Source organism: Podospora bellae-mahoneyi, chromosome 7 (assembly GCF_035222275.1).
Source record: "Podospora bellae-mahoneyi strain CBS 112042 chromosome 7, whole genome shotgun sequence".
Lineage (NCBI taxonomy): Eukaryota > Fungi > Ascomycota > Sordariomycetes > Sordariales > Podosporaceae > Podospora > Podospora bellae-mahoneyi.
In genome coordinates, this window is record NC_085886.1 from 72922 (window position 1) to 86185 (window position 13264).

Consider the following 13264-nt stretch of genomic DNA (forward strand, 5'->3'; position numbering starts at 1 on the left):
CAAATCGTAGAATGGGACTTACCGATCAAAGGAAAGTGATGTTAGGGTATCATGCCATAGGCAAGTCCACCTGGAAGGCGTCAGGACAAATTATACATGTTGCGTGGGTGAGTAGTCAGGCGTGGTACATACCAAAGTTTTCGGCGTGACACCTCTCTCTTCTCCGCTTCTGGGCTCGGCCGACCATCTAGTTGTTGTGGCCGATGAAGGCCAAGAGACTGGGCTAGGCGGCAAGTGAGGCCCATCAATGCCCACGATGCCTCGGCCTTCATGTCGTTAAGCAACACAAAGCTCGTCATGAGCAAGGCCTGGATGGAGTCCAGATTTGGTCTGGAACAATGTCAGCAAACCGCTGGTATCCTGAGCAGCCAGGCGCATTATTACCTCAAAAGAAAGTTTCCAAGACGAAGAAAGTGAAAAGATATCTGGATGTATTTTTGGGAGTCCCGGGTTCGCACATGATAAGGTGAATCGTGATACTGTGAGCCAACAGCAAGAACGGCAAACAAGATGGCTAGCCATGACGCAGAGACGGGTTTCGTGGCTTTGGTGGACGCCCTGGCATTTTTTGCTCTGTCCTCCAGGTACACCATGAGTCGAGATTCAAGGTCGTCAATGTCAATGACAAACCCCCAGAATGGCTGGGGAATCTCCTTGTAGGTTCGGAATAGCCTGCAGACACGTGAGCGGGGTGTGCGTGGGAGGACGCAACTGGAACAGGAGACAGTGACATACTTCATGACTTCCCGGTCAGAGGGAAGTTCGGCCGAAATGTCAGAGGTCAGCCGGTCGAGATGACGGGAAGACATGAGCGGGAAGGGTGCCGAGTTGTCGAGGCCGAGGAGGGACCGCATGTCTTGGCGTATCTCGTTGACGTCCTGGGGTTCGTTTGCTGCTGTCCGTTCTCTGAGCAAAGCTGGTATGCTATTCTGGCCAACATAACGCGTGGTCTCGGCCGTGTCTGGTTCGTAAGTGCTGATGGCTTCACGAGGGTCGTTGCTCTGGCTTCGGGTGTCTGCATCATCTGGAGATCGTGGGCGTTTCTTTCCCGGAGTGAGGGACTCGGTTCCAAACGAGCCACTCTTGCTTGTGGCTGACCGGTTGGGCTTGTAAGAGCAGAGCGACGGATGTTCTCTCTTGACGCAGTTCTCACAGGGGCTCTTGTTGTCACACTTGACTTTCCTCTGTCTGCATGGCCAGCATGCAGTGCCTAGGAATCCCGTCAGCGCACTGGCAGGAGGTGGAGTATTGCAATGTCTTGGGCAAGGCAGAGTGGGAGGATTGGATGAGATGAGATGAGATGAGATGGACAGGGGCGCTTGACACAAGTAAACAAACAGGATGGAAAGGGGGACGATGGCGTTGGAGACGAGTCGTCACCCAAACGCCACTGCAGAGCACGTACCGTATCTCACTTTGCGGTGGGAGTGAATGATACGGTTGGCCTCCTCGGGTGTGAGATCCTCGAGGCTGGGCCCCGGGCTTTCCTGTGTCTCCGACATTGGGGATTACAGAAAACGGGGGGGCGGCCGTTCAGGCGTTCGTTCCGGGTTGGAGTACGATTGCTATCTCGAGGTGGCCGAATGAAGACCGAATGACGAAGGTGGGCCTCCAAACTTCAGCGGTGCTCCAGCGAGTGGCCCGCGCAAGCAACAGGGCTGGGTTCGCAGCTGGTTCAGGGTGGAGCAGCGGCAGCGGGCGATCAGGGATTGGAGCAATCAATGAAGTGGTTTTTCCAGGGCCGTCACGCTGTTCCTTGGATGATGGTGGCCGTTGATGGTGTTGAATTCCGATGCAAAGCCGAGATGTCGTTGTCTGCTGTCGAAAAAGAAGCCGAGCAGCGACCAGCATTCAATTTTGAGGTGGGGTTCTCGGGATTAGCGGGTGGACGGATCACCATTGCAGCTTTTCCCCACCGGCCTGGTTGCTGACTGAGCGCCCCTCCTCCAGTCTCGACCCCGCAATGGCATCTCTACCTTACCTTATACATAAAGAATCCCATCAACCCATTCGTGTATCGAGAGGGACACTCACCTATCGAATAGACCATCCATCCGAGGGTCCCGTCCATGGTTCCTTTCGTCGGCAGCCTACCTGTCACCTGAAATCTGTCCCTGCATCTTCGCCCATCGTGGGAGTGGGACCCACACCTACCCGCGTGGCCTGTGCTTTCACACATGTGCCAAGGCTTCGACGACAGGAGCTTTCTTCTGAAGGTAGGGAGGGTACTGGAAGAGATCAGATGCTCAAAGTAAGCATTCAAGTACTGATAATAATCTTCTGAAGAGTGAAAAGAGCAACATTTGACCGCTTGTAAAGTTGCTACTTCGTACTGCAAAAAAACGAAATAGCCATCACAAGCAGATGCTCCCAAAGCCTTGGGGAGGAGGACAAGGCTCTCTCAAGTCGCTCACCGGACTCCAAACAGGCGCGATTGCCGCCAAAATAAATTCAATCTCACTTCGACGTGCTCTTCCCTATGGTATCTCCTCCTCTCGTCTTTTCAAACCACCTTCCATAGCAGACGCCGCACCATCATCCCATCTGCCTTCTTGTAGCACACCCGACATCCTTTGCGCCTGCCTAGTCTTCTTTCACCCCAGAGTGTGGAGCCTCTCCCCTGCGGCGACCAGTCAGATTCACCATTTGCAAGCAGAAGCTGGAGCATCCAAATTAGCTCCCGCCTGCCACTTTCCCCAGATCTTCAACACTAGATGCCCTCACTGTCCAACACAACAACACGATATCGACGGACAGAACTCTCCCTCCGACCTCACCTCTGCCACGCTTTGCCCTAGCCCCAATGAGGCACCGGCCCACATTGCACAACAATGCCAATGCCAGTCCCAATGCCAAACAACAGGCCATTGATTCCTGCTACGCCTAGCAAGAATGACAAGGTCAATGAAACAGTCATGGGCCTCAATTTTATGTATGGCCTCAGCATACAGGTCCCCGATGTCTCTCCCACCAGAGCCGCCGGCCACGAAACGGAAGAAGCTGCACGCCATCGTCGTATCATCTCGGCCATCCGCTTTCTCTGCTACAAAGACAACGAAGCTTTGGAGCATATACTCCATGATTTTTTTTATCAGGCAAAGTCCGCCAGCCAGCAATGGGTCCACAAGCCACGGGCAGATTCAGCAACCCTGCCCTTGTCTCAAGATTTACCCCCAAAAGCCGTCCACCCCTGGGAACGAGCCCAACTCGAGCAAATTCTGTGCAATCTTCTTGCGGAACGTCAAAGCACTTTGGTGAGGGCACAGACCTTGACTCCCGCGGCATCCAGGTCCTTCGCTCGATCCCGTAGCGATGCTGCTGCTACCGCAGGAATATACCAGGCCGTTCACGATGTGAGACCAAGGTCACCATCTTCTGCTGGCTCTACGAAGCGTCGTTCAGATGACGAAGATTACCCAGTTCGAAGCAGCAAGAAGCCAAGGGATCAAGCTTTTGCTCCTCCATCATTGGGTCGTTCATCATCCACTCCTGTCTCGGCTGTCCCCTTCTCCAAACTCTTGGATACCGTACCGACTCGTCAGCGTTTGAATGGGGCAGTAGTGCTCGAGACAAGCCGAAGGAACAACCACGCCAAATCGACAAACTGGTCACAGCAACCGTCTTTTGAGATTAACCAAAGTTCGAGTTACTGGAAGACGGATCAACACAGCCTCTCAAGCCATACAACGGCAGTGAACGAATCCCAACTGCTCAGGACCAGCCACTACACAGCCATTAAGAAGGAGGATGTCGGTGTAGCGGAGGTGGTAACGATGACAGTCCCATTCCGGCTTTCACAAAACAGTGTTTCTCGGCTATCTCAACCTTCAGTCACCTCAAAATTCAACTGCACTCAGCAACGGGCCGGTGTTCAGGACGAGCTTTGCGAAGGGCACAATCCAGCCGCATATCACTTTCTTCAACAGGACACAACCAAGCGGCTCTTGTTTCCCCCAAGCAATGGAGCCCCAATATCAGCTAAGCCCCAAGTTGCGCCAGCAGAGGTCATAGATTTGACCAACGATTTCGATACCGACTTTTCAGAAGACGTTAGGGATGCGGTGGAGGCCGAGTACGAAATCGAGCATCTTGGAACACGGCTGAAGCCGACGCCCACCCACACGCCTCACAAGCCACCGGTCTTGCCACCGCCTTACCGTCAGCCTACACAACACCATGCACAACATCACCGCCACCAGCCACAACAACAGCAGCAACAACAGGTCCAACAGATCGAGCAACTCCCGCCACGTAAGCAAGCCACACAGCCCCCCAGGGCACCAAAAGCAGCACTGGCAAGTTTGGCCACGATTCGGACGCGACTGGAGCACACCTGGCGTATGTTTTTTCCCCCATAGAACGAGCATAGAAACTGACATCTTGACAGCAAGATTTCCGACCTGGTTAGCGGATGCCCCTCTGGCAGTGGCATGGGAAGTGACGAGGATCCTTCACCATTGCAACGTGGACCCAGAACACGAATCCCTCGTTTATCTACCCGAGTGGGCAACATCGGATATCACCGACATTCGAAGCAGCTTGTACCAACTTGACATCTTTCGAGGCAAGACCTTTCCAGAACGCCCGCCTTCGGATGTTTTCGCTGCCGCCCTGAACAATTTCGAGCTCAACGGAAGTATTGTTCTTATGTCCATCAGTCTGGACTTCAATCCAGACAAGGATAAGCAAGCGCCCCTATTTTTGGTTGATATGAAGCCCCTGCGACTTGACCAAGGGTGTAGGCTAACGCGTCGGTTTGGCGCTGACCGGTTCCTCGAGGTCCTTCTGTCGTCACCTACTGCTAGCTCGGCTCCTGATCTGATCAAGAATGCCGAGCCACACGGTGCTGAAGAGGTCATTAAATGGCTTACTAGCAGTGCTCATAGCCTGGTTGGACGGCGTTGGAGAGCTTTCTTCGCCAAGGATGCCGGGTTCCGCAGGCCCATCAAAGAGTACAGCCTGGCACCTGAAGAGAAGACCAAAATTGTTTCCAAAGAGCGGCTGCACTTTTTTGCCGAGACAGGAACCAACTTCCAACGGGCCAAGGCATTGACGGTGCCCCCCCTCAATGAGCCCATGGGTAGCCACACTGATTGTACAGTGAGCCAGATGCTGAACTGGCTACTCAACCTGGACGAGCCCAAGAATCAGTCACAGCCGCATCTCAAGCTTTTCTCTCGCATCCAGCTGGGATTAAGCAAAACCTTCCCCACCGTCATTTTCAGCGCTTCCCAGATTTTTGTTCAGCCGCAAGACATGCTGTCACCGATTGGCAAGGTAATGAACGACGGCGTCGGACGCATGTCACGAACGGTGGCTCGAAAAATTAGAGACATCATGGGTCTCACAGAGATCCCCTCGGCAGTTCAGGGCCGCATCGGCTCCGCCAAAGGAATGTGGATTATGGATGTACTTGATACAGGCGACGAAGAATGGATCGAGACATGGCTGTCGCAACGGAAGTGGGAATGTGACCCTCAGACGGTCGACATCCACCAACGAACTCTCGAAATACGGGCGTACGCAACTGAACTCAAGTCGGCTGGTTTGAATCTGCAGTTCCTCCCCGTCTTGGAGGATAGAGCCAAAGACAAGGCTCAGATGAAGCGTGCCATAGGCGCACGTCTCACCAATGATCTCAAAAAGGAGTTTGACGACCAAAAGGCTGCTTTCAAGCATCCTCTCCTGCTACGTCAGTGGTTGCATGAGAACTGGAGTGGACGGGCAGACAGAGTAAAGAACGGTGGGTTTCTCGCCTCTACAGTGCTTGTCGCAAGTAACTAACATGGAAATAGGAGAGGTGGCCTTTCTGGGAGGCCTGCCCGAGAAAAAGGAAGAAGTTCTGAATCTGTTGCTCAACAGTGGTTTCGATCCCAAGCACCAAAAGTACATTCAAGACATTGCGTGGGAACTCCAGAAGCAAAAGTGCGATATCTTGAGCACAAAGCTCAACATTAAGGTGGGCCGATCGGCCTACATATACATGGTCGTTGACTTTTGGGGAGTCCTGGAGGAGGGGGAAGTCCATGTCGGCTTCTCTTCCAAGTTCAGGGACGACGCCGATGACACCTCCTATACCCTTCTCTCCGATTGTGATGTTCTTGTCGCGCGGTCTCCTGCCCACTTTGCCAGTGACGTGCAAAGGGTGCGAGCTGTCTTCAAACCACAGTTGCACGCCTTGAAGGACGTCATTGTCTTCTCGTCAAAAGGGAACGTTCCACTCGCCGAAAAGCTTTCTGGTGGAGACTACGACGGTGACATGGCTTGGGTTTGTTGGGATCCTCTGATCGTGGAAAACTTCGTCAACGCAGTGGTGCCAGAAGAGCCGGATCTGTCGGCATATTTGGGAAAAGACAAGACCACCTTTTCCGATCTCATGTTGGAGACGGGTGAACAGAGCCCAGATGCTGCCGTGTACGACATGATTGAGAAAAGCTTTCAGTTTTCGATGCAGCCCAACTTTCTGGGCATGTGCACAAACTACAAAGAGAAGCTTTGCTATCACAACAACAGCGTTGGAGATGAGACTGCCATCTGGCTCGGCGCCCTCGTGGGGAAATTGGTCGACCAAAGCAAACAAGGTATTCTTTTCGACAAAGCCAGCTGGGAGCGTCTGCGAAAGGAGAAGTTTGGCCCACACAATATGCAGCCTCCAGACCCGGCATACAAAGGCGACCACTGGAGCGGGCAGGACGAACCACGGCACATCATCGACTACCTCAAGTTTTTCATCGCCAAACCGACCATTAGTCGTGAAATGGAAGCCCTGAACAAGTTGATCCACTCCCGTGGCACCGACACCCTGGCCAATAGCAACTCAGCGGCACATTATTGGGATCCAGATCTTGTTAGCTACTTCAAAAGCTTTGAAGAGGCAGGCCAGGGTTCCAAGACAATCCGCGGCATACTCCAGTGGCTGAAGAACGATATTGCGCAATTGGAGAAGGACTGGAAGACAAGCATGGCCAAAGGCAAGGGCCGTAACTCCAAGTTCTCGTACCCAGAAACCGTCACTCAAATCTTTGGAGGGTGGAACGTCATCCAACCGCGAATATCCGAGTCGATGCCCCTCAAACTAGACCCTACGACGGCCTTGCTTTTTGGTGGTAACGGCCCCTATGACCCATGGACTGTGCTCAAGGCCAGTGCGACTTTTAAGCAGTGCTACAAAATGGCGCCCAAATTTGCCTGGGCAATGGCTGGTAGACAACTGGCGTATATCAAGGCATCGAACTCGGGATCATCTCAAATTCCCCTCGTCCTCACGTCGCTCATGTATGCGGGACTGAATGCAGATGGTAAATTTGTCAAGCAGTTTGTGGCTCGACTCGAGCATGACGGGACTCAGTATGGCGAGATGGAGGATAGGGATTCGGATTGGGATGAAGACTAGAAGAGCGCGGGACATAGAGCTGGTTGAACGGGCATCTCTTTTTATATTCCACCTGCGGTGTGCTTTCATTCGGTGCGTTTGCATATTTGCTTGTTCTCGTGGTTGGTGTGTTGTCTAGATACCTCTTGGGTTTGTTGGTTTAATGATGACATTTCTGAGACACCTCCCCGTGGTCTTTAGGCTAACTCGTTTGTTTGGATTGATGAGAGCCTGGTTCGAGCCAGTCTTCTTGGTGTCGCCCCTCAAAACGGAAGGCCAAAATCTCCGGCTATAATGTTGCGAAGCTGAGAGCATCGATAGGTTGCAACTTGCCACTCCGGTATCCCGGCAGAAGGCGTCAATACACCCTTCCCCACTCGGTACGTTGGGGCCTTAAATTGGGGAAAGACGAGGCGACAAACGGCAGATCAAGCACAGTATCCATCTAAGGTAGGTGTCCAACATGACAAGTGCCATGCCTGCGTGCGCAATGCCGCGCTGGTTTCCCAGAAGCGACATGAGCCAGGACAAGCAAAAAGCAGGCCTACGGTGAGACGAGAGGGTTTACACAATACTTGAGCCACCTGCATCACCTTGGGGCTTACCAAGTGGCACATCAGCCACAGAAAAATTGCGATGCCGAATTGCTGTACATTGCAATCAGGTACCGACCACTAACGTTACTGCCTGCTGCTTCAAAGGACATTTTACGACATCCGCCCTCGCTCAACTTTACTCAACTGCCCCAATCCATTTACCGGCATCCTTATTACCCTCGACACACAAATAGATTACCTTCACTCTAACTCGGATGTCCAGCCGAGAGGTGGGGTTTCCGTTGCCCCTGACCATTTCACCATTTGGAAAAAGTCGTCAGGGGATGCCAAGACCCTCTTTGGTCGTTGTCAATATCGACAATTCGATGCTTGAGGCGAGCTCGGCTGCATCGTTCCGAGATAAGTGGGGAGGCCGGTGCTCACGAACAAAGTACAAATGAACATACTATCCCTGGAGGTATTGACAATGAAGCTTCGCTGGCTCTCTACCCCCTTTGTCTCGTTGGCGGCCAAGATGAAGCTATCATTGGGCACCTCAAACAACGGAGGCGGAGGCGCTTCCAGCCTCTTGTCACTTGCTCTTTTGCTGACTCTAAACCCACTCACAGCAACTGCTCAAACGGCCCCACGAGATGGCGCCATCTACGATTACATCGTCGTTGGGAGCGGCCCCGGAGGCGGTGTTGTCGCTTCAAATCTTGCCAAAGCGGGCTATTCTGTTCTGATCCTCGAGGCTGGTGACGACAGTCCGGGACAAGGCTTCGGTCGTTACACCCCCACCGTTACGTGGGATTTCTTCGTGAAGCACTATCCAGAGGGGGATCCAAGAGACAACAAATATAGTCATCTCACCTGGAGGACAAGAGAGGGCAGGTATTGGGTTGGGCAGAGTGGTGCACCGGCTGGCTCTACGCTGCTTGGAGTGTATTATCCTCGCGGTTCCACACTCGGTGGCTCGTCCATGATCAACGCCATGGTCACTTGGCTGCCGAGTGATAGTGATTGGAACTTTCATGCCAATGTCACAGGGGATGACAGCTGGCGGTGTGTTAAATCCATTCTGCCCCTTCCCGTGTTGATGCTGACACAGCTTTGAACAGAGCTGAGAACATGCACGCCATTTTCAAGAAGATTGAAAAAAACAACTATGCCACCCGTGGAGCTGCCAACGCGGCAAATCATGGCTTCGACGGCTTTTTCCAGACCAACATGGGTTCCATGACCCAACAGCGCCAGCTCGGCCAGCTCTCGGGCAACCGTGTGATGCAGACATATGCGCAAGACTGGGGCCTATCAGGACAGTCCATGAACAACTTGTTGACTCGTGACCCGAACGAAATCAACCCCAACCGCGATCAGACCTCCTCGATCTACGGTCTCGTCACCCACGCCTTCTCCAATGGCAACCGATACTCCTCCCGCAACTACATCCAAGACACACAGCGCACTGTCGGCTCCAACCTCACCGTCTCTCTTACCTCCCTCGCGACCAAGATTCTCTTTGATACAGCCTCCAAATGCGATGGCACTGCGGCCAAGCCCCGCGCCACTGGAGTTGAGTACTTGTTCGGACGCTCTCTGTATAAGGGTGATTCGCGCCGCGCTGCCAATGCCCAAGGCACCAAGCGCACTGCTTACGCCCGCCGCGAGGTCATCCTCTCGGGAGGTGCCTTCAACTCCCCTCAGCTCCTCCAGCTGTCGGGTATTGGAGATGCAGCCCTCCTGAAGCAGTACAGTATTCCTTTGATCAAAGATCTGCCCGGTGTCGGTCAAAACCTCATGGACAATCAAGAAATGCCCATCGTTGGCACTGGCAGCGCCGGCTCCGGTTTGGCGGAAGTCTCCATGTTTAAGACCAAGCACCCGGCCCACGGGGAGAGAGACATGTTCCTAATGGGTGGTCAAGGGTTCCTGTTCAGAGGTTTCTGGCCTGATAACCCGGTTCGCACCCCAGCTGAGCCGCGCAGCCCGTACGGTGTCTCCATGGTGAAGGGATCCTCCCTCAACAACAAGGGCTGGGTCAAGATTAGAAGCTCAGACCCGACCGAGACTCCAGAGATCAACTTTAACCATTTCGCGCCCGGGTCTGAGTTGGACATGGAGGCCATGAAGGACACTGTCGCTTGGATCAGAACGGTGTACTCCCGTGTAGGTATCACCACCGTGGAGCCACCTTGCAATGCCGGACCAGATGCGAATGGATACTGCGGGAAGGAGGATGAAAACTGGATTCATGAGCGGACCTTTGGGCACCACCCTACTTCTACCAATAGAATCGGGGCGGACAATGACCCGCTGGCGGTGCTGGACAGCAAGTTTAGGGTTAGAGGGGTGAGTGGGTTGAGAGTGGTGGATGCAAGCGCCTTTGCGCGGATCCCGGGGGTCTTCCCTGCTGTGTCGACGTTCATGATCAGCCAGAAGGCGAGTGACGATATGTTGGCCGAGTTGAAGGATGGGCAGGCGGTCAAGGTTTGCGTGAACGGCGTGTTGATTTCATGAAGAGGAGGTGAGAGTACGCTAGGCTTCAGGTAATCCAAGTACCCAGTGCAATTTATTTGTGGTTTGTTTACTTGCATGCAATTGAAAAGGGGAAAAGGCCAAACCAACATCATGTCGACCATAGGTGTTGATTCCAATTTCACAAGCCATCGAACATGTTAGGCCGTGTGGTGTAGTGGTAGCATACTTGCTTTGGGAATAGGCTCTCACAGCTGTTGCAAGTGGTCCCAGGTTCGAGCCCTGGCTCGGCCCTATCTTTTGCTTGTAAAATCTGTTGATTGATCAACACATGTTCTTTTTCACGGGTCAGATTTCCAAGTTCTATGCGCGAAGTTCATGACGTTGAGATTAAACTGGAATGTAGACGAGGCAGGGTGACTTTTGAAACGTCTCGACTTGGCTGGGAATTCCAGAGCGCGCTCATGGCTGGGAAGACTTTGTATGCCCAGCCCCTGTCTCAGAATCCCCATGGCATGAGAAGCAATGCCGGCCTCAATTATAACATTGTAAACCAAGTTTATGATGATGCGTATCCAGATTCCATATGCTCCCTTCCACTTTTGTTTCCACTGCTCTGCCTAGTTTTGGCCTTTAAAAGCCCCTGCTCTCTCTCCAGTCCCGTCTCATGGCATTGCCGTTTTCCCACAACAGTGTTCGAAGCGACATCTACGGTAATTGTACCGAACCTATTTTGCCAAATTTTCCAGGACTTGATACAGTGAGGTCGCCAATATGTACATATCTACATTGACAAGCTACCTCGGTGCTGTGGTCTTGCTACACTCTAGTCCAGCTCTTGGTCTTCCACGACCCATCGCCCATTATGGACATCGTCTGCAACACCCTGACGAGTTCAAGCGGGCCATGGTACCTCTTCAAGTTCGAGAACAACCAACGACACTTTCAACAGAAGCCCCGCAAGCCATCATTGCTGTGCCGTCAGCCACAACGAGAGCCTCAACCATATTTTCGGTAGGCCTCCGTGACATCGAAGAGCCAACAGAGCCTACCATCACTACCACTATTACAATAATGACGACGAGGACCCAAACGCAGACAATCGACGTCAAATCCACGATGACAACTGTTTTTGGTGGATTCCCACATACTACGGGAGAGAGCGTAAATGTGGTCGGGATCAATCGGAATGGACAAGTAGGTTACTTTGAGGGCTGAGAAACATATAAAGGGCTTTGCTTGAAGGGGTACTTGAGGTGCTATTGTGCATCTAGCCATGTTGTATATGTAACGATAAGGTAGCGTAGAAACACTGCGACAAGCGAATAGATGTGTAGTACTTTATTATGATCTATGTTGTAGTAGACATTTATGTAGCATACCTAAATGAAATTCAAACCAATGCAAAATGACTTTCTGTGAAATCAGATGTAGTGATAACACATGAATATCCAGTAAGATTTTGGCGAGCTCAAGTAGCATGTACCACGAGCACACAACCAGTCCCTGATGCCCATCGTCCTCCGGGTTCCCATCCTAGATCCATTCAATGAGGGCCAGTCCGAGCACAGCACGCAGCTGTATATTCTAGCCGAGAATCCTTGGGCAGACGGGATCTCATATGGCGGACCTGCTTCGAGCCGTCATGGACTTGGTGATAGGAATACCCAGGACCCGAGGTCATCCTCTATTGCCACTGCACGTGTTTCGCTGAATAGTAGTGCGTTGTCTCTTAAAAACCCAACTCAACTCTGCCTAGAAATTCCCATTCCTCATCCTTTCCGCCGCCTCTTTCACTGATGTCATGGACATCTTCCAGCAGCGGAGCTTCTCGCATATGCGCATCATCAACGCCGAGGACCCATCCAGCGGTAGCCAATGAGTCACGTTGTTGACTGATGTTTTCTTGTTCCTTGCCGCTTGATCGTCCCCTGAAGTCGAACCGCAATCTGTTTTGCGACAACCCAACCAACTCTCGCTCATGCAGCGACGCCATGTCTGTCTCCTCTCTTTCCAAAGTCTGAACCATCTGTGGCCAGCGAATCTCGCCCCGCACCGCAGCTTTGTACCTTTGTTTGTCGTACAGAGCCTGTTCATACCCAACAACCCTGATCTTATCACCAAGATCATATTCCTCTCCAACACTCAGACTCATCTCCGGAGCAGGAGCACCCCCAAAGCCACGACCCCTCCTTATCATCATCTCCCTCCTTCTCTTGGAACTTTCCTCATCCCGAAAGGCATCCTCCCTCTCCAAACTCGGGGGTCTCCTCTGCAGCTGTCGTCTTTCTGATCGCTCCCCCTCCCTCTCATAGGGAAGTTGAACCGCTGCACATTCTTGGTCCTCCAATGCATATTCCGCCAGCTGGTTCCAGTGTCCTTGTTGGTCCTTTCGTCTCCTTTTGACCAGATTACACTTTGCCCATGTCCTAGCAAAGGGTTCGATGCCAGCTCTTTTTGGCCCGATGGCCTTGCTGCTGGCAATAGCGCGAACCTGATGAGGCTTGATGCGAAGGGGAGCTTGCTTGGAGGGGTCGTGGTGGGACCAGTAGTAATTGAGGGACCAGAGCCAGTGCTCATGGGCTTTTTGGTGAATTGTGTGGAGGCGTCGGGTGGACCATTTGAAGGGGTGGTGAGGATGTTTGGCCTTTGGGTGACGGCTATGTTGGGAAAAGTATTGTTCGTTACTTGGGTTAGTCTCGGGGAATTCGAGATCGGATGTTGGATCGCCGAGGCCTTTCCCCCCAAATTGGGGAGGAAGAGATGGGGGGAGGTAAGTGGAAGAGTGAAAACAAAGCCCCATGTTTGAGTGCAGTGACTTGGTATTTATCTGAAAAGCAAGATGCGGCCTGAAACCTGTCCTCGGATGCAGATCAAC

The 13264-nt window shown here is 52.6% G+C and overlaps 4 protein-coding genes and 1 non-coding gene across 5 annotated transcripts; 3 read left to right on the forward strand and 2 right to left on the reverse strand.

The window, feature by feature from the left end:
* Positions 1–80: 80 nt before the first annotated feature.
* QC761_0101170 (uncharacterized protein) lies at positions 81–2052 on the reverse strand (the record flags this gene model as incomplete). Its single annotated transcript, XM_062873113.1, has 4 exons — positions 1406–2052; positions 736–1210; positions 508–672; positions 81–330 (listed from the first exon to the last, which is right to left on the reverse strand). The coding sequence occupies exons 1-4, from the start codon at positions 1500–1502 to the stop codon at positions 81–83; spliced, it is 987 nt and encodes a 328-aa protein (XP_062727725.1). The 5' UTR covers positions 1503–2052.
* QC761_704790 (uncharacterized protein) lies at positions 2014–7393 on the forward strand (the record flags this gene model as incomplete). Its single annotated transcript, XM_062882054.1, has 3 exons — positions 2014–4338; positions 4388–5743; positions 5796–7393. The coding sequence occupies exons 1-3, from the start codon at positions 2832–2834 to the stop codon at positions 7391–7393; spliced, it is 4461 nt and encodes a 1486-aa protein (XP_062727726.1). The 5' UTR covers positions 2014–2831.
* Positions 7394–8365: 972 nt separating this feature from the next.
* Positions 8366–10428, forward strand: QC761_704780 (uncharacterized protein; the record flags this gene model as incomplete). Its single annotated transcript, XM_062882053.1, has 3 exons — positions 8366–8973; positions 9030–9870; positions 10099–10428. 3 exons carry the CDS (start codon positions 8366–8368, stop codon positions 10426–10428), a joined length of 1779 nt encoding a protein of 592 aa, XP_062727727.1.
* A 161-nt stretch (positions 10429–10589) lies between these two features.
* Positions 10590–10680, forward strand: QC761_0101200. Its single transcript has one exon. It is a non-coding gene; the product is annotated as a tRNA-Pro (tRNA).
* A 1438-nt stretch (positions 10681–12118) lies between these two features.
* On the reverse strand, positions 12119–13189 carry QC761_704770 (uncharacterized protein; the record flags this gene model as incomplete). Its single annotated transcript, XM_062882052.1, has 1 exon — positions 12119–13189. One exon carries the CDS (start codon positions 13187–13189, stop codon positions 12119–12121), a length of 1071 nt encoding a protein of 356 aa, XP_062727728.1.
* Positions 13190–13264: the final 75 nt, after the last annotated feature.